Source organism: Acanthochromis polyacanthus, chromosome 8 (assembly GCF_021347895.1).
Source record: "Acanthochromis polyacanthus isolate Apoly-LR-REF ecotype Palm Island chromosome 8, KAUST_Apoly_ChrSc, whole genome shotgun sequence".
NCBI lineage: Eukaryota > Metazoa > Chordata > Actinopteri > Pomacentridae > Acanthochromis > Acanthochromis polyacanthus.
In genome coordinates this window covers 19,810,141-19,834,849 of record NC_067120.1, presented here as the reverse complement: position 1 = coordinate 19,834,849, position 24,709 = coordinate 19,810,141, and the positions used below count along the sequence as shown (strand labels likewise).

The 24,709-nt window shown below is 41.3% G+C and overlaps 1 protein-coding gene across 1 annotated transcript; it reads right to left on the bottom strand.

Moving 5' to 3' along the window:
• Positions 1-1,884: 1,884 nt before the first annotated feature.
• On the bottom strand, positions 1,885-24,709 carry ptpn9a (protein tyrosine phosphatase non-receptor type 9a). Its single transcript, XM_022204874.2, has 13 exons — positions 24,113-24,709; positions 16,060-16,203; positions 12,521-12,610; positions 10,608-10,732; positions 10,192-10,297; positions 9,080-9,190; positions 7,604-7,920; positions 6,864-6,951; positions 6,421-6,490; positions 5,525-5,603; positions 5,251-5,401; positions 4,310-4,517; positions 1,885-4,135 (listed from the first exon to the last, which is right to left on the bottom strand). The coding sequence occupies exons 1-13, from the start codon at positions 24,143-24,145 to the stop codon at positions 3,945-3,947; spliced, it is 1,713 nt and encodes a 570-aa protein (XP_022060566.1). The 5' UTR covers positions 24,146-24,709; the 3' UTR covers positions 1,885-3,944.

Sequence of the window (24,709 nt, the reverse complement as noted above, 5' to 3'; positions counted from 1 at the left end):
AATCATACAACTGAACAGTCTTGGCTAAGTACTGAGTGATTTTCTTGTTTCCATATATGCTTAGTTGGGTTAAGATTTGTTAAATGTGTTTCACTCATCACCTTTGTGACTCATTTATTCAGTTATATATTAGGTTTATGCTCACTGATGAGAAATTAAATCTGACCTGCAAAACTGTTTTCTGTTCTTTGTTCTTGAATGTCTGTATAAAACTTGCATTAACTGATGTACTTTTTATTACTGCTATCACATGCTTAGGAGCAGCAAAAACAAGTTTTAGCTGCACACTTTATAAAGCTGAACATGTTGGCAAACACTTGCCTATTAACACAATCAGCAGAAACATTAATTATCATTTGGAGTCACTTTTCAAACACATATTGAATTTTAATCATAATCCACAAAATTGTTCTGTTTTGGTCTCCACCACCTCTTGAGAGCTGTAGTGGGCTTGGTTAAACCCCTAAAAACTCACCTCTGTGTGTCAAAACTACATATTTAGAAGCTTTTTCTAATAAAAATGATGTCTGTATAGGTTCTCATTCATCCAGGTCATGGTTATCCAAAGTTTAAGAAAGTTCCTTGAAGACGTTTCACCTCTCATTCAAGAAGCGTCTTGGATGAGAGGTGAAACGTCTTCAAGGAACTTTCTTAAAGTCCTTTCTCCAACCATCTGTCCACTATCTACTGCAGGTCAAGCACACCAGCTCACCTAGGACTCTCCTCCAATACTGTAATACAGCTTAACACAACACGAAGGTGAGTCATAATATTGAAACAGAAAACTGGTTCCAAAAAAAGAGTAATTTAACAGAAAGGCCCACTCTACAAGTTGACAGGATTGATGTCTCAGGAATGGTTTTATGAACCCCTGCAAGTCTGAATCTGTGTTCTTCAGGTGATCATACAAACGCTGTAGTTTCATTCAGTGTAATTTCTTTTCTTTACGTAGATTTATTGTGGAAATCCTCCCCTTTGAGTCTGATGTAATGTTCAATTTACTTGTGTCTTTTGGCATATAAAGAACACCATATGAATGCTAACAAGGTATAAAAAAAACCAACTTGCTTTTCACCAGAGGAGGCCTTTAACTGCATTTGCTGTTTAATGCAGGGCATATAGTGTACAGTGGGTTTATTAGAGCAGCTGCCTTCTGTGATTTGAAATGAGATCAGCGAGACACCCAAAATAGTAAAGCAGCAGACCGTAAAACCAAAACAACCAAGTGAAAGTTGCTATGTTAGCCTGAGGAGGACTGCAGTCACATGAGTCTTTTGTCAGCTGACCCACTGCTAATCTACAAATATTGATTGCAGCTGTGAAGTCATTTATTAAACCTGATGATTGCAATTCATGGGCATTAGATTTAAGTTTCATCTTCAAAGTATACAATTAATTTTGTTATCAATTACTCCATGGATTATTTTATCCACTGATCAATTAATTTTTGGTCAGAAAATGATGAAAAATTTTGATCTACAAACCCAACATGAGTTTTCTCCACACTTTACTGTCATAGAAGAGGAAAGAAGCCATAAGATGTTAATATATGAAGCTAAAATCTGAGAATGTGCTTTGTGCTTTAATAATTACTCAAGATGATTAATAGGTCATCAAAAAAACCTAGTTAGATAAATGTAATAGTGGGCAACTACTCAATTAATCACTGCCTTTCTATTTCATATGATTTATATCATCTGTTCTTTGGTTAATCTTTTTGCAGTTTCACTTTTAGAAGTTTAAATGTACAATAGTGTACAAGACTATGAATGTGTTTGACACCCACAAAACATCATAACCAACAACCTCTTCACTGTGAATGAGGAACTTCAGGACCGTTCTCAGTCACCCTGTTATCCCAAGAAAGACAACTTTACAAACGTGCACGTTGACGCAGTTTGTATTTAATACAGTATAGCTTGAATCAATAGTTATATGAATGATAAAGTAATAGGTTATAACAGAACAAATATAAAATTAATGTAGATAACTGTATAATCCTGGGTAATCGTATGAAAACAGTTGTTGAATATAATAGAAAAATAAAATAGAGCACATTCTGCGTCCGTCATTGAAAGGAAAAATAATTCTAAAATCAGAGTATATGACGATGGCAGACTTAAAAAAAATGCTTCACTACAAGCAAATTCAATATGAATTCTGTAGCAAAGGACACATTTCTTTTTGCTTTGTTTTGTTTTTTTTCACCCGGCAACAACATATGACACACAGACAGTTTTTGTACATGTACTCTATAATAATGGCAAGATACTGGGAGCAGATGAAAGCACTGATTACAACCACAGTCTGTAGAACTAAAACACAATAATAATGAAAATATACTTCGATTTTTCTGACTCTCAAGTGCCCAGGAGGGACTTTATAGGGTGGAGGCACACATTTGTGCTTGTTCATTCGACTATTCTATCATCAATTACCGGTTTCCCTGTAAAGTCCTCTTGATTTGTCCCAATAAAGCTCTATGCAGATGTTTACAGTAAATGTCACAAGATGTTTTATATTTAAGCATCACTAAATTTACAATAACAATCAAGTTCTCCCAGCGTCACATGTAGACCTACAGAGTTACTATTACGTTTTATTTGTCCCCCCCATCCTATCGCCACAATCTCAGAGCACATTGGGAACGGTTATTTCAAAGTGCTACGACGTGATCTGTGTAAAAACGAAAAGAAAAAAAAAGTATTGCACTACTCATGAGGTCTTAACTGATGACTTTAACACATGCCTGCTTCAGGGGCATAGTCACTGCAGCATGGACTACTCTAAACAAGTGTGTGTGCGCACGTGGGGAGTTTAGCAGTACATTCCCACAGTCACTAAAGCATGGCGGCACAGTGAGCAAAGGCGGCTGGAGAAGCTCAAAATTCTGTCGAGATGGAAAATCTTGGGTGTTAGTGGACTCATTTGGGAAAACAAAATGATAAAGAAGAACTCACATAGACAGGAATTTAATGGGTGAACACAGTTGACAGGCTGAGAATTGTGATGTGCTTTAACCTCCTGACTGCTGCTCAGGCAAACAAGAAGGCAACCTCAACAACTTCTTGGCAAAAATACTTTCAAACTACGTTGGTTTGGGGGAACAGATTGTAGTTTTCCCTCCTTGTGTTCAGTATGACACTCGTGAGACTATACAAAACTAGCTCGTACCATCTATGGGACATTTAGACAGGAGCTAAAAATGCACTGTGGTGAATGCAGAATTTACTGAAGTTACCCCATTATTGTTGCACGACAGTGGAGATCAGGCTCCGTATTTGGAACAGAAATGGTTTCGAGGAATGTTTCACCACAAAAGGAAACCCTCTCCATATCTTGTTGTGAGAAGAAATGAATAGAATTTCCTGCACAGGATGCAATTAAGCCTTGGTGACATTTATTTGGCCGTGAAACACTTGATTACAGCAGCAGTTACAGGAAATGTAACAGCTTTTTAGGACTATGACAGCCATATTCATTCTAGCAGTTAAGGGATATACTACCGGCTGACAAACGCATTATGGGGTGAATTACTCCTTTCAGGTCCCTGAACCACCGGTGACAAATAAATAAATGAGAAGTTAACCAACATTACTTCACCCAACGTGCCCGACCACGCACAACAAAACCGCACGACACCAGAGCAGTTTGTTCACTCTTACCACACATTTTCGGAGATATGTTCGTCAAAAACAAAACGTCACATTGTTGGCAGCCAGAATGTTATCACATTAATACATCATGTTGGCAATCGAGCCTTTTAACCTCACCGTCTTGTCTTGGTCTGCTAGTAAAGAATGGCCCTAGCTTCAAAAGACAGCTTCTGAGAGGAAGTTACTTTCCTGGACTAATTGGTCACACAACACGGGCTTGGGTTTAACAAACTGACTGCCGGAATAATACGGCTCATGGAGATTGGTTTGGGAAGTCGAGGCTGAAGCTCACTGATTGGCTGGGAGCAGGCCCTGCCTTTGAGCGTGCTCCAAAATGGCATTGTAGCAGAAGTAGTACTGGTCCGGGGTTTGAATGCTGAAGGCCCTCTGTGTTCTCATGCGACGCACCGTCTGGCACACATTAAGTGAGCCAACGTCCTGTAGCTGGGACAGACAGATGTCCAGGGCACAGAAGGTACCTGACAACAACAGAGCGGGTTAGGAGAGACATCTGCACCCTCTCTGTCAACCACACTGAAGAAATGTTAACAGCGGGTGGGTGTGTTTCGCAAAATAATTCTTTGAAGACGACTGGGGGAATGCTAAATAGTCAGTCGTCACGGTTTTGGAGAAAAATAATTTCTGTAGCTCACCTGTTCTCCCAATCCCTGCGCTGCAGTGGACCACCATCGGAGGTCCCAGTGGGTGGCCCGTCCACTGCAGCCCCAAAGCCTTCACCGTCTTTCTCTGTTGTCGCTTCACAGCTCCCAGGAAGTCGATGAGAGTCACTGCTGAGGTGGGAACGCCGTAGTCAGGCCAGCTGAGGTACTGGAAATGACTCACTTGTCTCTGTTCACATGTCTGGGTGTGTAGAAAAAAAAAAACAGTTTGACATTTAAATACATTCTGATTTAAATTCTGGTTCAGATGCATCGATAATGGAATAGAGCAACATTTGCTTTCTTGCTGATCGTGAGATGAGGGGATCAGTAATACTTTTTACCTCTATAATGTAGATATGAAGCTGGAGTGGTTCAATCATAATAACTTCCTAATAATACAAATATAAATAATCCAGCACCCGTAACTGTGTAGTTTAGCTCAAACATTAAAACAGCATACAGAATAGCTGTTTCTCTTAACCTCCCTACACGTATTTTGACTGCAATTCCTTTGACATAAACATAATAAAGTAAAAGATCGATTTGTTGTTCTTTTTTCTTTGTCTTCTTTCTGCTTCTGCTTTTTCTTCTTTGATATCATGATAATATTGTGAATCCCTCTGTCCACAGGCTTTGTGTACTGAAAACCCTATATCACAGCTGCTCTACTCAGTCATCCAATGCAAGACATTGCTCAGCATCAAAAGATTGGAGGCCCGGAGACATGACCAACTTTACCAAAGCTCACTCTGAACATTACCTTTGTTTAATCTACACACAGAAATGTAAACGTTTCACATGAAGTTATGTACTGGAAATATTTTTTGGCCAGAAGCAACTACGAACCGGACTCTCCCTCAGCTTTTATCATAATCTCATGGTGACAAGAAAGCCAGAGATGAATGAAGGGAAACTGGTCTCAATGTGTGTACCTCAGTGTTGTGCAGCTCCAGGGTGGTGTGGTTGTAGTGGGTGTGGTGGTCCACCCTTTGGTTCACCACTGCCATATGACCGTAGACCTCCTGCCCGCCTTCCTCCAGAGGCCAGTACTGACCACACTTCCTCCGACTGCCCTCATCTGTCCTGTAGCACAGGGACGGGATGAAGTTGATACAATTAATGTTGTCTGACAAAAAGGAGACACTGGAGCTTTTTTTATTTACTGGAGCTTTTTACTTTTTTTTTTTACTTTTTTGCTCAAATTACCTTGTCGTCATGACGATAACAAGGACGTTTTGTTCCCAGACCATTCTCCAGAAATCACCATAGGTCCTTTCCAGTGGTCCTAAACCGTACAAAGACATTCAAAGTAAATTAAAATTACTTTAATAAATTCAGTCACTGGGCTGTGTATTGAGGTACATCTACTGGTCTGCATGGAGCAGTGACCTTATGAACTACACTAACAAATACTTACTTTACTTTTCATTTACAGTCTGTCAATTTCAGAAAGTTTCTGTACAAATCTTCAACAAATGACAAATTCATCGAGTCTCAGTTAAACCTCTGCCTAACAGCTAACCTAAATGCTGACGTTCTCAACAGTTTTAACAGGACAGTTCGACCCTGTACCTTGTAAGAACTGGACACAATAGCAGCTACTCACAGCAGAAACCATTTGTATAGCTTGGATCTGTTTGAATGGGGGTTTCAAACGTAAATATTCAAAAGGGTGCTCTGTAATCACACAATATGTATTTGAAAAGTAGTCAAGTGCCAATGAACTGACATGACTGAGGGTGACCCTGCATCACCAACAGCTGATTAAATATCTATACACTGCTTAGTCCTCACTAGGGTCACGAGGGGCTGGAGTCTATCCCAGCTGACTTAGGATGAAGGCAGGGGACACCCTGGACAGGTCGCTAGCCTGCCGCAGGGCTACATATACAAACATTCACACTCACATTCACATCTATGGGCAATTTAGAGTTATCAGTTAACCTCAGAGTATTTTTTGGACTGTGGGAGGAAGCCGGAGTACTGATTAAATATGAATAACAAAATAGCAGTCTATGTCAGTGTGCAGTTGGGCCAATTATTATCTTTAATATTCTTGAGAAATTGAGGAAAATTAACCAAACGAACAACAGCTGTCATACCTTGAGTACCAATATAAGCATTCTTCTGTTTGTAGCCGTCCATGAAACTTGCATTGATGTAGTCTGATCTCTGTAAGAGACAACAAGGCTCTGTCACAAAGGTGAAAGGAACTCTTACATATTTGAGGTACATCAAGTCAGACGAAGAAATAAAAAAAAAAAAAAAAAAAAAAAAAAGTATGCTATGACCTGAGTGAGACTGTAAACCTCCTTTGTCCATAAGGGTTAATGGAGCATTAATTGACTGTCAGAATAAATGCAACAGAACTGAAGTGCTTTGGTTACTCTGATGCTGGACTGCCACCAGGCAGTGTGGCAGCCTTTCAGAATTTTGAAGCTTGGCATATTTCTTGGCAGCTGAGATGTATCATGAATGAATCTGGCAGTGTTTTTCTTCTGATATGAGTGACACCTGTTATATGCACATTTTAAAAAGCAGTTACCTCGTTCCTTCTGGGTTTCAAACGAACTCTGGTTTGATCAAGGCACAGCACGTCTCCATAGCGATTTCTCTCCTGATTGTAGACTGCTCTGTTGACAAATTAAAAGCAAAGGTTACTACTGATGTCTATTACTACGGCAGTCTGCAAAGAATTCATTGAAAAAAAAATAAAATCACAAAATATTGAATATGCACAAACCAGCAATGGGGGGAATGAGTACGCCATCTCAGCTCCAGTCTGAATGAAAATGGGATGCTGCGAATTCGCGACAATAGGCGTCAAGGGGTTAAAATACCAACTACAGAGAAAGTCCTTATAAAGAGGTCTCTTCTTGAATGGCAAGAGAGCCAAAAGTGGGAGCTTCAATGATATGTAATAAATTTCTTACTTAAATGATGTAACATGTAAAATAAAAATACAGAACTCTAAAAGAACAAAATCATAAATTTTTACTAAGTTTACAGTTTTCGCCTTTTGTAGACACTGTTGAAACGTGTAGATTCTGTTACATGTTTCCTGTTGAGGTTACAGTTGAAGGAAGTGTTGGTGTGGACTAAAATACATGAGAGGTTTCTAATTTACCCACTCACATACATGACAGGAGCAGAATAAATATTGCACATACTGCATAAAAAGATTACAGGCATCATAAAAGCAGACTTTATGGCCGAGCGGTTCTGTTGGACTGCACTAGACCATATAAGTGAACGCTGAGTGTGTGTTGGCTGCTGTGAACTCACTGTGCACAGTGGAAGGTTCCAGGCGGTGTTTCTCTGCGCAGCTCCTCGTACTCCTGATGGATGCCTGAGCGCTGTACCCTGCCCAGGTGCGTCAGCAGCTCCTGCGGGCGCATGGACTCAGGTCCAGGGACGTGAATGGAGGCATCCTCTATGGGGATTCCCACTAACTCATCCACAGGGTCTACTCTGCCATTCTGGCCCACCAGCAGCTGCTGGTTCCAGCTGTAAGCGTCCAGAGGCAGCAGGCCACCAAGGTGCTGTGGGAGGCAGTCTCTGGGGAGGTGTTGGCGCAGCTCTGCCATTTTCACCATCTGAACCTGGAGGTAGAAGAGAGAGAACGACTGGGCTCAGTAAAGGCAGAAACCTTGTGAAACTCATTCTAGTTCAGGGACCACACTCAACCCAATTTGATCTCAAGTGGGCTGGACCAGTAAAATTACAGCATAATAACCGATAAATAACAACAACTCCACATTTTTTCCTTTGTTTTAGTGCAAAAATGTTCACACTGAAAGATTTATCTTTTTACAAAACATTATGAACAACCTGGAATTTCATAAGAAAAGTAAATTCAGTTTCAAAAACATTATGCCTCAGTTTGTCTTTTACACATTACAACTTACAAATATTACACAATGAGACACAAAACAACAAAAACAAGATGATTACAAAAACGAGACAAAGCGACAAAAAACAAACAAGTGAGACAAAAAAAATGCACAAAAAGACAAAAAACTACAAATAAAGCAAAACACAAACTGACAAAAAAGGAGAAACAAAATGACAAACATGACAAATGAAAAAGTCAGACAAAAAAGAACTACAGAAACAAGACAAAATATTACTAAAATGAGACACAAACTGACAAAAGAACAATCTAGTATTTTACCTTCTGATCAAAACAACATCATGGTCTAGAAATGATTTGAAATTTATGGTTTTACAAATTTACAATTTGCAGTTAATATCTTCTGTCATTTTTACTCTTTACAAAGGCTGGATAGGACCCTCTGGTGGGCTGATTTTGGCCCGTGGGCCGCATGTTTGACGCCCGTGCTCTGGATTATGCTTAACATAGAGCTATTTAAACAAGAAGATTTTTTTAAACATGAACGTTTTCATGACAAAAATAATATGCATGTAGTGTGCTACTCTTAGTTTGGACTGAACCAATAATCTTGAGAACCATCAGGTGGTGCAGTCTCTAAAGAAATCCATACTAATAAAATTATTCAAAGGCAGTAATGTGGCAGACTGATCGACTCGTGTGATTCATGCATTAACATCCCAGACATGCATGAGGCAGCAGGATGGATAAGCCCCTAATCAAATGATCACTTGTGACAGTCAGAGACACTGAATCACTTGCTCACTTACCATTCCAAGAAATCTAAAAAGCACTTTTGTTAATCGTACCGATATAAACCTGGAGCTGAAGAGCTGGTGTGTGAGAAGCGTTAGAAAATGAACATTTACCCTCTCCCTAAGTTTCTCCTTGAGCAGCAGGCTGAGCAGATTGTAGGGCACTCGAAACCAAACTGGGGCCCCGACGATCAACACTTTCTTCAGCCTGGCAGGGAACGCCCCCTGGTGGAGAGAGACAGCACACCTTGTAATAAACTGTTCATTCTTTGTTTCAAATACATGATCTCGGTATGTAGGTGCACATTTTTTTTTTTTAAATATTTAAAATGAACAATAAGATGTTTCAGGCAAAACACAATACAGACTGTCTCAAAAGCTTACTTCCCCCCTTTCCACACTTTATCCTGCGCTACCTCTGGATTTATATATTAACTGAATGTGACTGAAGACAACTTGGCTGCTCCAGCCAATTTTTAGATCAATATGTGGGCACACAGTACATGCCATTGCTGCAGTTAGTGTCTGTGCTATCCACCTCAGCGGACATACTACTGTATTCCTAAAGCATAACTCACTAATATGGGGCGGCATGGCTCAGTGGGTAGAGTGGCTGTCTTGTAACTGGAAGGTTGCCGGTTTGATCCTCGGCATGTTGAGGTGTCCCTGAGCAAGACACCGAACCCCTAATTGCTCCTGGTGGGCCGCGGTTAGCACCTTGCATGGCAGCTTCCACCATCAGTGTGTGAATGGGTGAATGTGAAGTATCATGTAAAGCGCTTTGGATAAAAGCGCTATAATAAATACAACCATTTACCATTTAAAGTGCAGGTCGCTGCCAAATAAAAGCACCGGTTTTGATGCATGTATAAAATAACTCTTCAGCTTGTCAACCCATTTTATAAGCCATTCATTTTGCCCCTTGGACAGGCATTGAAATCCTGTAAAGACATCAACCTCACTTAAATCAAACAACTTCTTCGCAAGATGAAGGACACAACTCAGCTGCTGAGCATTAGCCTGACCCTGGAAAGGAGCGAATCATTTTCAACAGAGACAGAAAATACATCCGACTTCCCTTCAAGATATATCAGTCTTTCCATAAAGTTTACATTGAATGGTGTGAATCATGGGTCTTATTGTCTGAGATGCTCGTCCTCGTTTGGCTTTTTCTGTACATGAACATTTACTGTGCAAATTTAAAATACAAACACTGGAATTTCAACCTTTAGCAAGTTGAGGATCTTTTTGCTCAGGTCCAGCTCAAAGTTTGTGTAGTTGGAGCCTGCCATGTCGTAGATGAATACCAAGCCATTCCTCTGGGTCTCAAAGCTGAGGAACAAACAGAAACTTGTGTCAAAAAAACAACTTTTCAACACATCAGAGACAGCAATATTTCAAACTGTAGACTTTAAATACAGCACAGCTGCCACTGAAAACAGAGCAAACCCTCTCTGAATGGACAAATTTGGTATTACATTTATAGGATTCCCAGAAGGAAAAGTACATGGGAAAAATTGGGTGATTTATTTGGTAAGCTTTCTAGTTGAAACAACATGCTGTGCCAGACTCCAATGCTAGAGGACACAATAATATTCCAGGGCAACTAAAGTGCCAAAATGTAACTGCTTTACTGCTTCACCTTTCCACGGCCCGATCCAGGAGGTAGAAGAGAGCCTGAAGCACCACGTGGTTGCCTGTCTTGTTGGGGTGATGAAGTTTGGCTGTGTACAAGGCAATGGAGGCACCTGAAGGGTCTCGTACGCTCTGAAAACCCACAGTATCAACAGATTACCTTGGCATTCAACACAGGCACGGGAATTTATTTCAGTTTCACTGCCATCCTACACTGAACTGAGAAATGCATATCATCCATCCATTCTCTATACACCGCTTTATCCTCACTAGGGTCGTGGGGGGTGCTGGAGCCTCAGTACTGTGTTAAATCCCCATTACTCACACCTGGATTCATGAGCAAGATAGCACAAAATGAGCTCCTTACTATACAGTGAGAACAGTAAACTATGTATGGTCCCTTTTTCATATTTTCTGCAGTTTAAACAGCAATAATCGTAAATCCTCAGATGCACGAATAACTCGTACTTGAAGGAATTTACTGGCTTTCAGTACGACACCCAAATGGAAGCTTTACAAAAATGAAGTACAAACTGTGACCACAGGGGGGCACTTGAGTTCACATGCTGGTGGCTGGCAGGCTGCCAACTCAAAGAGGGCTGTCAGCATTGTAGCAGGAGGAACAATTGTTGTCAATAATGATGCTGCAGCCCTTGGAGTGCTTTCTTTCTTTCTTTCTTTTTTTCATAAAAGAGACTCAGAGCACTTTTTCCATGCCAACGCTGAGCAGCGTAGAGACTGCGGGTGCCATGAGAAGTCTCTTTACTTGAACGAAGCCGCTGACCAGAGATACTCCGGATCTGTCCTTTTGTAAGTAAATAAGCCTGTATTCTCTGACATGAGGGCTAAAAATACATCAGACAGGATATGAAGCCCGCTGCTGAGGCTGGAGAGCTCCGACGTCAGACAAGAGGATGTGCAGCATCAATGCCACTGTGGCACGTCAGTGAGGAAGGAAGAAGGGAAACGCAGGAAAGTGGGAGTGTGTGTGTGTGTGCTGGAAGGTGGCATCTTTTATGGCTGCGATTTGGCTTACAAAAGGCTAAATTTATCTGGCACAGGAAATCCACTTGGAGCATCAATCAATCGATAGCTTGTGCCCTGAAAGGAATTTAAATGCATCATTAGGAAGGCTTGCTTTCAGTTTGTTTGCCTTAATCCGTCCTTTCAATAAAACATGATCTCATTATCAGCTGAAGTCATTAAGTAAGTGATTGATCTGATAGCCCAAAAAGCAATCTCACAGAGTGTTTAGTGTCACAGCCCAAGTAATTCTATTCTGAACTGAAAAACGTTTAGCTTTATACGTCGTCAGAAAAGACTGAACTGCACTGCATACAAGAACTACGCACAAACTTAGATAAAAAAAAAAAGAAGACATTATTTGAGGTCATTGATAAGGCGGCTGTCGTTCTAGTTTCTTGTCCACAATTCTCTGGGGAAAAAAAAAAAAAAAAACACAAACAATATCTGTTGCAATACTATTTGGTGACTTCCTCACTACGTTTGCGACACTGTGACCCAACACCTTTGAATAATTTCCTAAAGAAGCAGGGCATCATAGTTTTTAGTAAATGCACAAAATTCAGTGTGGACTATTTTCAGCAGCAGATTAATACACATTTTGCTCTCTAGTGATTATATATGATAAGACAATGTGCCATATTCATCATAATAAAGAAACACACAGTTTCTAAGCAACAACTGGGCTCACTGACACAGTGGAGCAATATATATCAGGCTTTGGATATCGAGACAATACTTAAGGTGGGATTAATTTAGCGTTGGCTCTGGGTTTGTTTATAACAAGGAAATTGTAGAATATCATCTGTCTTATCCTTTAATTGTTGTGCAAGATTAGGCTGGACTTTTCCATTTAAGGAAGCCTAAATGTAGAGGAGTTTTAAAGGGCAGTCTTACCAACACGGTGAACTTTCCACTGAGCAGCTCTGAACGCAGAGGCTCCTCCTGAGGCTGGAGTCTGACAATTCCTTCTTTAAGACGTGTTTCCTGCAGAAAACAGATCACAGCAGGTGAAGGCAGGCAGTGGAGGAACTACAACAGACCGTCACTTTGAGGTAAATTCCTCTCTGTGAACAATAGAGGATCACCTGGCCGACTTTCCTGCCAGGAGGACCCCTCTCTGTATGTTTCCATTCCTTATTTTTAACCCTCAGAGGCTGTGTGGGAGTTATTCAAGTAAGCGTGTAAGGACAAGCTTGGGAGGAGTAATTTCGAATTCCGAATACCCCCCCCGGGTCGGATGGGGCGGAAAGAATATGCGGCGTTACCGTCTTCCCTCTGCCTTCGGCACACATCGGGGCGGAACGAATATTCGGGTATTCGTCTTTAATAGGGCCCGAATATTCGGAGGCCAGAAACCACTATTCGAGCCAGCCCTAGACAGTTGTTTGATTTTGTATGTCAAAATTCACTAGCATTACAAATCAGGACTGTATTTGTGTGTGCTGAAAACAAATCTGGGTGAACGGGAGCTAAGTACATGTCTGTGGACCAGGCAGCAGCAAAGAGAGGGTAAAGGAAGATGGAGGGGAAAAGGGGCAGTGAGAGCGAGTACCTACAATCTTCCAGAACTGCACACTCTACCTTTAATGGATTTATCAAAGTGCAATGCATTAAGACTACAGTCTCAGCTTGAACTACTCACACAGCAGTAGATGGTGCAATACCTAACACCACCTCAGTCTGAGTACCAGCCTTTCCCGTTTCTCAGCCCCTCCAACCAAACTCACTGGAAACTTTCCCCCCTTAGTTTGTTCTGACAAATTGCTTGTCCCCAGCCTCTGTCCTGGTGCTGACACAGCATCAGACAGAGTTAAACGAACTGTGACACAGCAGGGGAGACTAATCCCTCTCAAAGTCACATTCAAGGCATTCATGAATGAGTCGTGTTTACGCAGGCCAACTATCCATTGCTGAAATAAGAACCTACCTTGATGATTGAAGTGACTTTACTAAAAGGTAAGTGGTAAAAATCCTGCCACGTCTCAGAGCTATTCAGGTCATTACAGTCTGTGCGAGACGTCTGGGAACTTTCCGTTTGCTGGTTGGATAAACTAGAGCAGATCCGAGCAGATAAATCCCATTTTGCGTGTTCAAATTTGGACAGAATGAAATTTACAGCAGGATAGACCATTTAGGGCCAAAATGAGATTTTTATCTTCAACTCCCTGGTAGTCATTACTGACTGAGAGAAGGAGGTCTTGATTATGTTATCAAGATGTTATTTTCAGATCATTAGGAAGACCTGCAGTCTGATCCACTTCTCCTGCCCAGGAGGTTTCATCTTCATCATCATCATTTTCCGGTTTGATGGTAATAATGGGTAGTGAACAGACATCTTTTCTCCGTTGCACTAGATTATGTGCTGCCCTTCAGTCCTTAAACTCCACTCTACTTGTTTTCAGCTGTGGCCTCGCAGCCAGGTGGCCTTCCAGCGTCCCCTATAGCTGTATCTATAAAGCCACTTATACATCCAGCCACTATAGATGTACGGCGTTTCAAACTTGGGCCCCATTTCTCACTGAGTTTCTCCCCAGGGAGGTGGCTAAGAGCACAGCAAACAAACAGGAAGTATAAAAAGCAGAAGATCAGCAATGTTCATTTGAGATGCATAGCTATTGTTGATCTGTTATGCTGTAAAGTGGTGATATTGTTTGAGCATGTAAACCCAGCATGTGAAACTTCATGTTCCTCCTTTGGACCGACTTCGCAACCTCAGCCGTACCAGCCAGTAAATTTTTTTTCTGAACACAACATAACGCTTATTTCGTGATAAGCTACAAGCTCTCTAAAAGGCTGAAAAAGCCTGCGTACTGCTTCTTGAAATATCCCCCTGTGTATAATTCAGTGTGTGAGTCGGTGTGTGTAAGCGTGTGCGTGTCTGGCCCGAGGTTTTTGATGCATCTGCTCAGGCGATCTCTCGCTTGGCTACAGCCTCTGAAGAAATATGTTTTATGAAAAAGGCCTTGTGTTACAATTCTGTTTGTATGCTGGAAACTCTCCACTCTCATTAACCTGTTTATTTCGTCTTCTATTTTTGAAAAGGAAATTTAACTGATTTGCATTCAACGCGGAGATGTGATAAAACTACCCTGAAGTGGAACATTGTGTATGTGCTGCTGTCCCAAGTAATCTTATTTCCTATAGAACACATAATCAGCCATCGTGTCACAAAGGTTGCAGTCATGTCATAATTGTCCAAACACTAAGCTAAAAACAAGTTCTGTGGACATACGGGCTGACATACTGAACAACAAGAAAGACTGCTCCAATGTGGGTGTAGATTAAAGACGAAATGGAGTGTTTACACTGATGATGTGCATACATTTCTAAATTTAGGTTACTAAAAACTGGAAACTATGTTTTCGCCAGAGATGAGTCAGCTCATTGCAAACTATTTCTTCTCTAAATCTCATTTGCCTTTTCTGGCTCCGTTATAGCTTTCGAAGTGGCCAACAACAATAAAGCAAGCAGCTTTGTGATCCGGTTAGCAGTGGCAGACAGAAGCTGAAGCACGTGTTATTACTGTCATCACTGTCTCCCGTCAGCCGCTGATGACCTGAAGCAGAGCTGACAAACGTACAGGAGCAGCAGAGAAACACCTGTCTGCAGTGACGGTGCTAACATAGCTAACATACAGTACATAACCGATAGAGAAATGATTTCATCTATAGGATAATTAGCATGTATGATTTATACACTTACTTATATCCTGCAATATTGCTGGGCATTAATCCTACAGCACCACTGAAATGTGTTGAGTTTATGTCCAGTTCTTTAGGTTGCTATTAAATAAAGGCCGTGTAGTCTTATACTGACAAACAACAAATGATATTGGTTACATTCAAAAAACACTGAATGGAGACTGGAAAATAAACACCAATAAAGTCATTTGGTTATACTTCTAGTTTTTATTAAAAGGTAAAACACTTCGCGTTTGCTTATGTTTGTTAGCTGGTCTATAGCCTGACTCAGTGAATGTAGACTGTGGGTCTAAGCCTGCAGTTGGCCGCACATTTCACTTGGCTTTCTTTTCCCCTTCAGCAATCTGCACATCGCTGTTTTTAAAATCCCCTTTACTACAGAAAACCACAACAACAACCTCCAGGCAGCAACCTACCATGAGGGTTCTTTAAAATTAAGTTCTTGCCTCTCTGAATGCAGATGTTCCACCAAAAAGATTCCAGGCACTATTTTGAGAGAACACCAAAGCAGCAATCTTTGCTTAGCCCTGCCTATGATGACTGTGATTGGTTTAAAGAAATAAAACAAGTGTTTTTTTTCCTCCTACAACACAATAATAATGAGGTGGCTAAGTGAGATCAGCTAATTAAAGCTCGCACAAAACACCTAATATCAAATAGTATCAAAACTGTAACGTTGGAAAGTTGTTCAGCCGTTTCCAGGTACATCATTCAACAGTGGCGCTGTCTTACCCTGTAACTGTGGAACAGCTCGATGGCTCGGAGGACGTCAAACTTGCGAGCCATGAGGAACTTGACAGCCAATTCCCTGGACAATGGTGACACCCCATGCTGACTGGTCCACTTGTTGATTTCCTCCAGAAACTGCCTGGTAGCCTGAAACAGACACAGATGTTGTCACAAACTTTGTAATCGAAGGGGTCACATAGGAAGGAAGTGAAACTGGGCTTTAAACTTGATACATCCTCAGAGGAAGTGCTATCTACGGCCTCACAGAATATTTGACGCAATTTCGTGGCCTGGTAGGACGTCCGTGTTGGTGCCGCGTACACTTCAGTACAGCCTGGACAACGAGTCATGATGAGTGGTGCAGAAAAAAATGTAATGACAAAGCAAGGTGCCAAATAAACTGACTGTAGCCAAAACAATTAGTTTTGCACAAGTTATTCCTCAGTTTTTGCTGGTTCATCTTGTATGTTAACTGCAGCTATCTTGGGAAATGTTTGGGCATTTTGTGGAGGCCAAACAAGAACAAAAAAAATTCCAGAGCATGGTTGAGCAAAAAAAGAACAAGTAAAACTGAGTAGTGATGAAGATAAACGACAGTAGGTAGGTGAAAGGGACTTTTGTTCAGTGAAATAAAACCTGCAGTTTAAAGCACGAGAGGGGAAGAAGATGGAATCCTGCTAAACTAGTGTTTATGACATGAAGCTGCTATAATGACAGGGCTGCACACACAGACTTTTAATAGTACTTGGCAGTAAAGCCACTCAAGTGCTGAGATATAAACCAATAAAGCAGTTCTTCATCAGCTCGGTGAAATGATGCCACTGATGGCAATGAAATTAAAAGGCAGGTTTGCTTTGTTAGAAAACCAGACCTAGGTTTTGGGATGAGTGTTCACCAAGAGGAGGGTGAATTATCAGCCATCAAGTAAATCTCATACATGTGAATGGGACATGTTTCAGGTGAAGATGCTTTTTAGTTTCTTGTGAAATCTGACTACGACCACAGGAAAGAACCACAGAAGAGGGAAGCAAAAATGGAAAATAGCTAAAAACGATGACTGACGTTATGATTACTGGTGATTATGTGGCAGAAGTGCCCAATATTTTCTCCCCTTTTGTATTCTCTAGGAACCCTGCAGGGAAACATCTGGTTATTCGGCTGCCAAATGCTCCACTATTTTCACTATCTAGCTGTTAACATTGTGGGTTGTTTTGTACTGAGCAGGTACAGCACTGACATTTAGAACTCATTGAAAAACACTGGCCTGCTGTGGCCAAAAAAATGACGCTATGAGTAGTGAAAGAGAGCCAGAACAGTAAAGTTGTGGGCCCAAAAGCCAAAACAATAAAGTGAACTCCATAAAGACTCCATAGAGCTGAAGGGAACTGCAGACTCATGATAGTTCATTGTGGGTTTATCACATGTGATACCTTTCACATCGAAGTAGTCATGAGATCCAGTGTTTATTTGAAAATATTCTCATAACTTTATGGAATGACAATTAGAGCAAAAGTTGACCTTCTTTTAGAAAATGAGTTAGTTTTAGGTCTTTTTTTAAACATTAAAAGTGGCTCGAATACACGTTGCACTTCAAAATTAGAAAATATGTTTACCACGAAGGCCTTCCACCCATCTTACAAATAACTTGTGCGTTTAGCCAGAAGTCATTCAGGGGCTTCCTGCCACTCTACGCTGATTATACACTCCCTCAGGCCCCCACACTCTCCCACCCTCAGCACCCGCAGAGTTAGCGAGTCAGCACCAAGTGAATCCTCAAAAGGCGACAGAGGAGGCAATGAAAGCTCGCACTTTAAACACAGGGTTCCGCTTCTCTGGTCAGGCACAGCAGCGGTGGGGCATGCATGGGAGACAGGAAGTCAAGTTCTGGGAATCCACGTCTCTTTAGGAATACAAAACGATCACTGACGAGCTCTGAGCCTAAAGACAGGATGCCACTGTCTCTCTTCAGGAAAGCCAGTGCTTTCAGGGACAGCAGGGCCCGCAGCTTCTGCTCTGTTCAGATGCCTTAGCATGCAAGGGATGAGGGATGATTGCACCTGACAGGGCCGAGGTCGGTTAATATCCGACTCTCATGGGGAAAACGTGCAAGGGGGGTGACTGAATTCTCAGCTTTTCCCTGCGTTAAAGAGTAAGTACAAGAGCTTACACAGTTTTGGTGGGAAACAGCGACTTATTTAATCATAAATCTGACCTCAAAACTGAACAATGAACAGTACAAGATCCTAGAATGACCTACAGTATTTGGCTGTGAAAACCTGTTGCCTTACTGTAACAAAATAGGTCCCGAGGAAGTGTGCCACTATGGTATTGTGTCTGCAGGTGTCTCTTAAGTCCAGTGGGCCTGCTTTTCAGGAATACGGTCACATGAAGGCATCTCAGACAGCTCCATTCACTAAAGAAAACTGTGGTATGCAGATAAACCCCCCAGAAGCTACGAAAAGGACCTCTGAGTTTAGATTATTTGGTTACATATACAAACTCAATACAGAAACTTTAGTAAAACTACCCTCCCCTACAAAAAAAAACCAAAAACAAACATTTGATGAAACGGTAAAAGACTAGGGAAGTCGGGTTTTCTTTTGAGTGTTACAAAACTTTGTGAATCTGTCAAGTAGGTATAATTTCTAGGGTATTTACTAAAGGGAATTAGATTACACTTCGCCACAAGAAAAATACCTCCCTCTTAACAAGCAAGCCACACGTTCCTTTTAATGCGGGCCGTCTGCTCTTTGTTGTTGAACTGTGACGTGTTAATCCTTTGGTGTTGGCCAAAGACAACTTCCTGTCAGACTGCTGTCAGGTACACTCAGGTTTCCAAAATTTCAATGGTCTGACAGCTGCTCTTTCTCTCTTAGCCTTTTAAGGACTGCCTGCCAACTCCAGGCAGTGACCCTCTGTTCCTGTAGAAGCCCGTCTTGTTTGGTTTTTCTGCACTAGGGGCCATATCCGCCAGGGTGGAATTTGAGGATGAACCAGTTTGTTTTCATGATAGCACACCGGACCGCGGTGGAAGACTCACTGCGGAGGAGTGACTTATTCCATTCCTGGAGGATGCATAAATATTTGCCTGACTTGCTCCAGTTCTGAAATGGCTGGAGACTTTCTTCTTGAACTTAGTGATTATGCATTTAAAAAAGCACTCAATTCTAGTTTATGCTGCCTGATGTGAATCTAAATAGGCTAAGAGGTTTGCGCAAGTATCTGGTCACAAGTCATCCTGAATGCCGAGTTAGACATTTGAAGCAGGCCGTTTCTGGCCTTCTAAAACACAGCTGACATTACATAATCCTGTTTGCTGTCAGGGTTGGTCAGTAGCGGTGTTGACAATGACTGCCAATAACTAATTGATTGGATTCACTGTGGTAGGGACCTGCTGTGCTGGGAGTTAATGGATGAAGTTGAGGTCGGTTCTTACCTCCCCGTTATCCACAGGTACACAAATGTTTAATGCTGCATCAGAGGACTCCCAGCTACAGGAAACCATCTCAGAAAAGTGCTGCTATGGGCAGACAGGGGCTCTGCCAGAAATCACTCTCTTATTCACTCATTTACTAGCAATATAAAAATCCTATGCAATAACAGGCAGGGGTAATTGGTGCTTCACTCTGCAGCGTGCAGTTAACAGAGATTACAGACAGTAATGAATCATCATTATTTCTGCATCATTCCAGGCAGGTGTAGTGTCCCCCGAACACCGTTTCCATCCCTTTATGATGTGCCACATTGCTTTGAGGATATAATTAGCTGGAAGTATTGCCAAAGAAATGGTCCATCCATCATAATTTCCCTCTGTGTTGTCTTCAATAAGCCTTTTTGCCCACAAAAAGGCGGAAATCCAAAGATATTCAATTCACTGTAATGCAAGACAATGAAAATCTACAAACCTCGCTGAAAAGCGAGAAGCTGGAACCCTTTACTGTTTGCTTGGCAATGAACTTAATGGAGAGCTAGAAAGGACTGTGATTCTAACAGACAGTATTTTAGGTTTATGTGGCGAGACAACCTGTAAATGTACAACAGAGCTGAGTGTTCATTATCACGCTTTAAATCGACAGTATTCCTGATAGCTACTTTATGAGACTCACAATTTGATTAAAAACATAACCCTAGCATTTCAATAGATCGTTCAGATGTGTAATACTATATTCTGTGGTCTCTAAATATAATCCTGTACATCTCCGTTTCCTGCCGCTCAATATGTATTATCCGTGCAAATTTTTGCCACCTACACCCTTGATGCTGAGCTCCAACCCACCATCTTCTGCTCAGCCTCCTTCTGCCACAACTGCCCACAGCGCTGATACATTGGAAGCTTGCAACAGACCACATTTATCATGTTGCTAACCATGACTGCACAAAGTGTTATCTGATTCTGAAACACTTATAGCAATGCATATTTTAAACTGGGTCATATCACGATATATACCATGACTTGTCGACTATTAGAGACTTTGCTACAGTGTTCACATGGACAGCTCCCATTTTAACATCTCTAGAGTTATGATTCTGCAAATCAATGAGGACTACTTTATGGCAACACACTATTATTATCTAAACCAGTCGTTTTGTTGATAAAATATCTGTCTGTGACATTTTCTAGTGTGCAAGGCGAAATCTGCAAATGGTTCGTTTTATCTGATCCAAAGGATGATAAAGATATTCACTTGAACTAGCAAAAAATAGACATTATTTTTTGCATGCTGTCTTAAAGTTTCAAAAACTCTCGCAGACCATATATGTTGGTGATGGGACCAAAATCTCTTAACAGGAAAGAAAGCTGGAAATGCTGTGTTATATTATTAAATTAGTTAAAGTGGTACACGGTGGAAGATCTTCTCTACTGAAAATCAAGTTTGCAGATATGCCTATATGGTGTTTTTTTTGTTTGTTTGTTTTTTTTACAAGCTGGAAGATATATCATGATTGAAATAAAGAGTTAAAGCCATGCACAAGTGTTTTCACCTTGAAACTGCAATGACAGACCATAGACAGTCTCAGAAATCCAGGGTTTCATATGTAGGCTCGATGGGGACTTCATAGACCTATGCATTTTCAAGGGAACAACTGTTAAAGAGTTATGGCTAACAAATTACTTTCATTTAAAAACAACAACTTTTAAATATGTAACTTTGATAAACAGTGGTGAGTTTTTATGAGGTAGGATAGGCATCTTTATGAATAAAATAGAGAAAAACAGCTCACACCAAACAAGTAATCAATATTTTTCCATTCATTTACGCATCCTTTAACTAATCATGGCAGCTCTGCGTGATACCTTCCGTCAAACCTGTTAGCATTTAGTGGCAGCTGTGGCCCTGGTAGTAGAGTTAGTTGTCCACTAATCATGAGGTTTGGGCTTTCCTCCTTGTCCCGCCACTCAAACTATTCCAGAAGCATGAGGACATGTTATTTTGACTTGTCAAATGTGGTAAATTTTTTATTAGCTGCTGAGTTTCATTTAGGTGTGTCAGTGCTATAGTTCTGGTAACAAAAAAAAATTCTTTTGTTTTACTTACTACCATCATAGTTCTTTGTTGTAAGGATTTGCCATTAATGTCTCCGACATTAATACTGATCCTGTACTAATACTATTGTCCACTGTATTCACAGTCTAGTCAGACAGAGTCATACAGTAAATGGTGACTGTATTAATGTCTCAGCTGAAGGAAATTCTGTAGAAGGATTAGGTAAGTAGTGTCATGATTACACTTTGATCCTTCAAACAATGCATGGTTTTCATTGTTATGTTGCGAAAGGATCCAAGACTGCCTTTGACGTTTTCTTTCCTGGAATCTATTTGATTTCAGATGCCATGCTAATCTATTTACAAATGTAAGGCTGCTGTTGCCAAGCAGCTTCGCTTCACTTCACTGAGTCCCATTTGGCACGAGTCAATACCAAAACAGGAAGTCAATAACGTCACTATCTCCCTATTCCCCACTTTCTCTCTCTCTGCTGCTTCCTGGGAGTCAACACACACACACACACACACTTTCTCTAAAGCACATGATAGACACACGCACTCTGCAACTCATAAACTCCCCCTTCCCCCTCAGAGTCTAGTGGAAATACTTTTAACAGCTGCCCTTAGAGTGAAGTTCCACTACACCATTGTATACTCCCGAGAGAGCTACCCTGACACACACACACACGGCTGTAGATGTAATGAGGGCGTCCGGTACCCTAGCAGGGGCCCTGGCTCACACAGGAAATGGAGTAGGCAGATAAGGAGCTTTCTGCTGGCCAGATGATGAGAGGAGTCAGCAGGAAGAGAAGGCACGGGCACGACCAGCACCGACAAGACCAAGATATGAAAAGCTAAAGACGTTATTCCACCTCTGTAACCGTTTCACTTTGCGAGTGCTGGATTTCATATGGTTAATCCCACTATAGCACTGATTGATTATATTTAAACTAGACGCTCCAAACGCTGTAGCTGACATTCAGTTACCAGTTTGATATGTGCACGTGGCTAATGCAGTCAAATAGAAAGTCTCTTAACTCCTAAATGAATGTTTTAGACTAATATTTATTTAAATTTAGAGGCTGCAGTTTGTGGTGCTGTTTCATTGCATTGCATTATATTGTTCTCAGTTCTTAAAATATCCTAAATGAGGTGGAAAAAAAATAGAAACTATTCATACTAATGTTCGAGATCAGCTAACCATTTCTAATGTAGCCTAGAACATTAATATAGCCAATGTTCCCCTAAATTTGTCAAACTAAAAAATGGCGGCACTGTTTCAAAACCTGTCCAGAGCTTACTAGTTAATATATTATTCAGGCAAATTTATCTGTCAGGTTCAACTACAAGCACCTCTGAGTCTAACAATACAATTTGACATTAATACAAACAGCTGCCACATAAACACTTTGAAGACAATCCCAACAGTATAGCCTTCAGGAAGGCAGGATATATTGCACAGCTGTTGTAGTAGACTGAATTAGTTTTGACTGCAATTAAATATATATTAAGCAGGGTTGCAACTTTTATTTTCCAATACTAAATATTCTGCTATTACTCTCACCAGAAAAAAAAAAATCAGGATATTGTGAAAAGCATCCTGATTTATTCAAGCATGAGGTAAACTATTAAAAGTGCTTGTTTTGTGTGAACAGCAGTCCAAATGTCAGCAAACCTTTCCAGCTGAGAAGCCAGAGACTAGAGGATGTTGAGAACAAGAGCAACCAAACAACATCTGATTAATCAACTAATTCTTTCTGCTCTAATTATCTAGGGCTCATTCAATCCCAGAATAAACGCTCAGTTATTTAGGCTTTGAGTTCACCAGGCTTAAAATTACCTAATACTAGGGTGCTGCTGTTGGAATTTTATCTAAAACAGAGAGCCAAGTGGTGTGACTACTTATTTAGTCTGCTTTTTTTTTTTTTTTAAACAAAATCTAATTTCTACAGGGATCTGATCAAGGGACAACTTGTCAAAACTAAGTTCTGGCTTACAGAAATATTTCACATAAAGCTTTAAAAATATAAAGACTGAGATAAGATGTATCTCTAAACCTTGATCATAAATATGTGAATGTATCTGCATTATGAGATTCACAGTCTCCAATTGGCACATACCTACCAGGGCTCTGCAGCCCAGCCCGAGCCAAGTTTATACTGTAAAGCCCACATTTGTGAATGACCCAAATGTGGAAGCGTTTCCAACTCTGCCTCCTCAAGCTTTCCCGGTAATATCATGGTGTGTAACTCGAGACTGGAAATGAGCCTTTTACATCTGTGGCGGCTGACAGAGGCGAGCTCGGCCTGTGTCGCAACACATCAGCTTCAGCCGCTGGGGAGGAACTGACACTGATGCAACCAGAGCAATAATACGCCAGAAATCGATACAATATTTCCGCTCTGAAATCGGGACCATTTCGCAACAGATTCTCCATTGCGCACTGCCGTCGCCAGGCGCTGCGGTGCGCACAGGCAGCAGCGGCAAAAAAATACCTGCAGGTACAGACCCGAAACATTTGGGCCAAAAATCAGACACGAAGAAGTGTTAGCGTTGACTCTTAAGGCCTACCTGCTCTTCCTCCGCCGATAAAGTAGCTGCCATGATTCCCGTCAGCTCTCTGATCACCTTTTCGCCAAACGCGTCCTTTTCATGAAGTGGGAGATGACGGAGATGTCTGTGTGTCTGTCCCTCGTGTAAAAACGGGGTTTAGGGGTTGTCCCTCTGGCTCAAAGTTGAAAGCATCTGAAACGCTGCAGTTTGAGCTCAGTGTTTCTTTTCTCTTGACACTGTTTGACTGCGAAGCACGCAGGTCAATTATCACGAATCTGCCATCCGAACTGGGAGCGAAACGCCGCTGATGTGTCAGATTTCACCGAGGAGAAGAAAAATAAGGCAGGGAAGAGGAAAAAAGAGGACTACACTCGAGCAGCGAGACGAGGTTTTGCTTCAGCTCGATGGTCACTGGGCTCAGACCCTGATCTGCAGCTCTTCCAGATGACCTGACACACATCAGAGTCTGCAGCTGCCCGCCGGCTCCTCCATGCCATGAATCGCAAGTTTTTAGCGCTGAACGTCGCCTTTATGCTGTGAGAGAGTGACACACAGCCCTGAACAATGAGGCAGACTGTGAGCTTTCTTTTTGCATGTTGCTGTACCCCCTGGTGG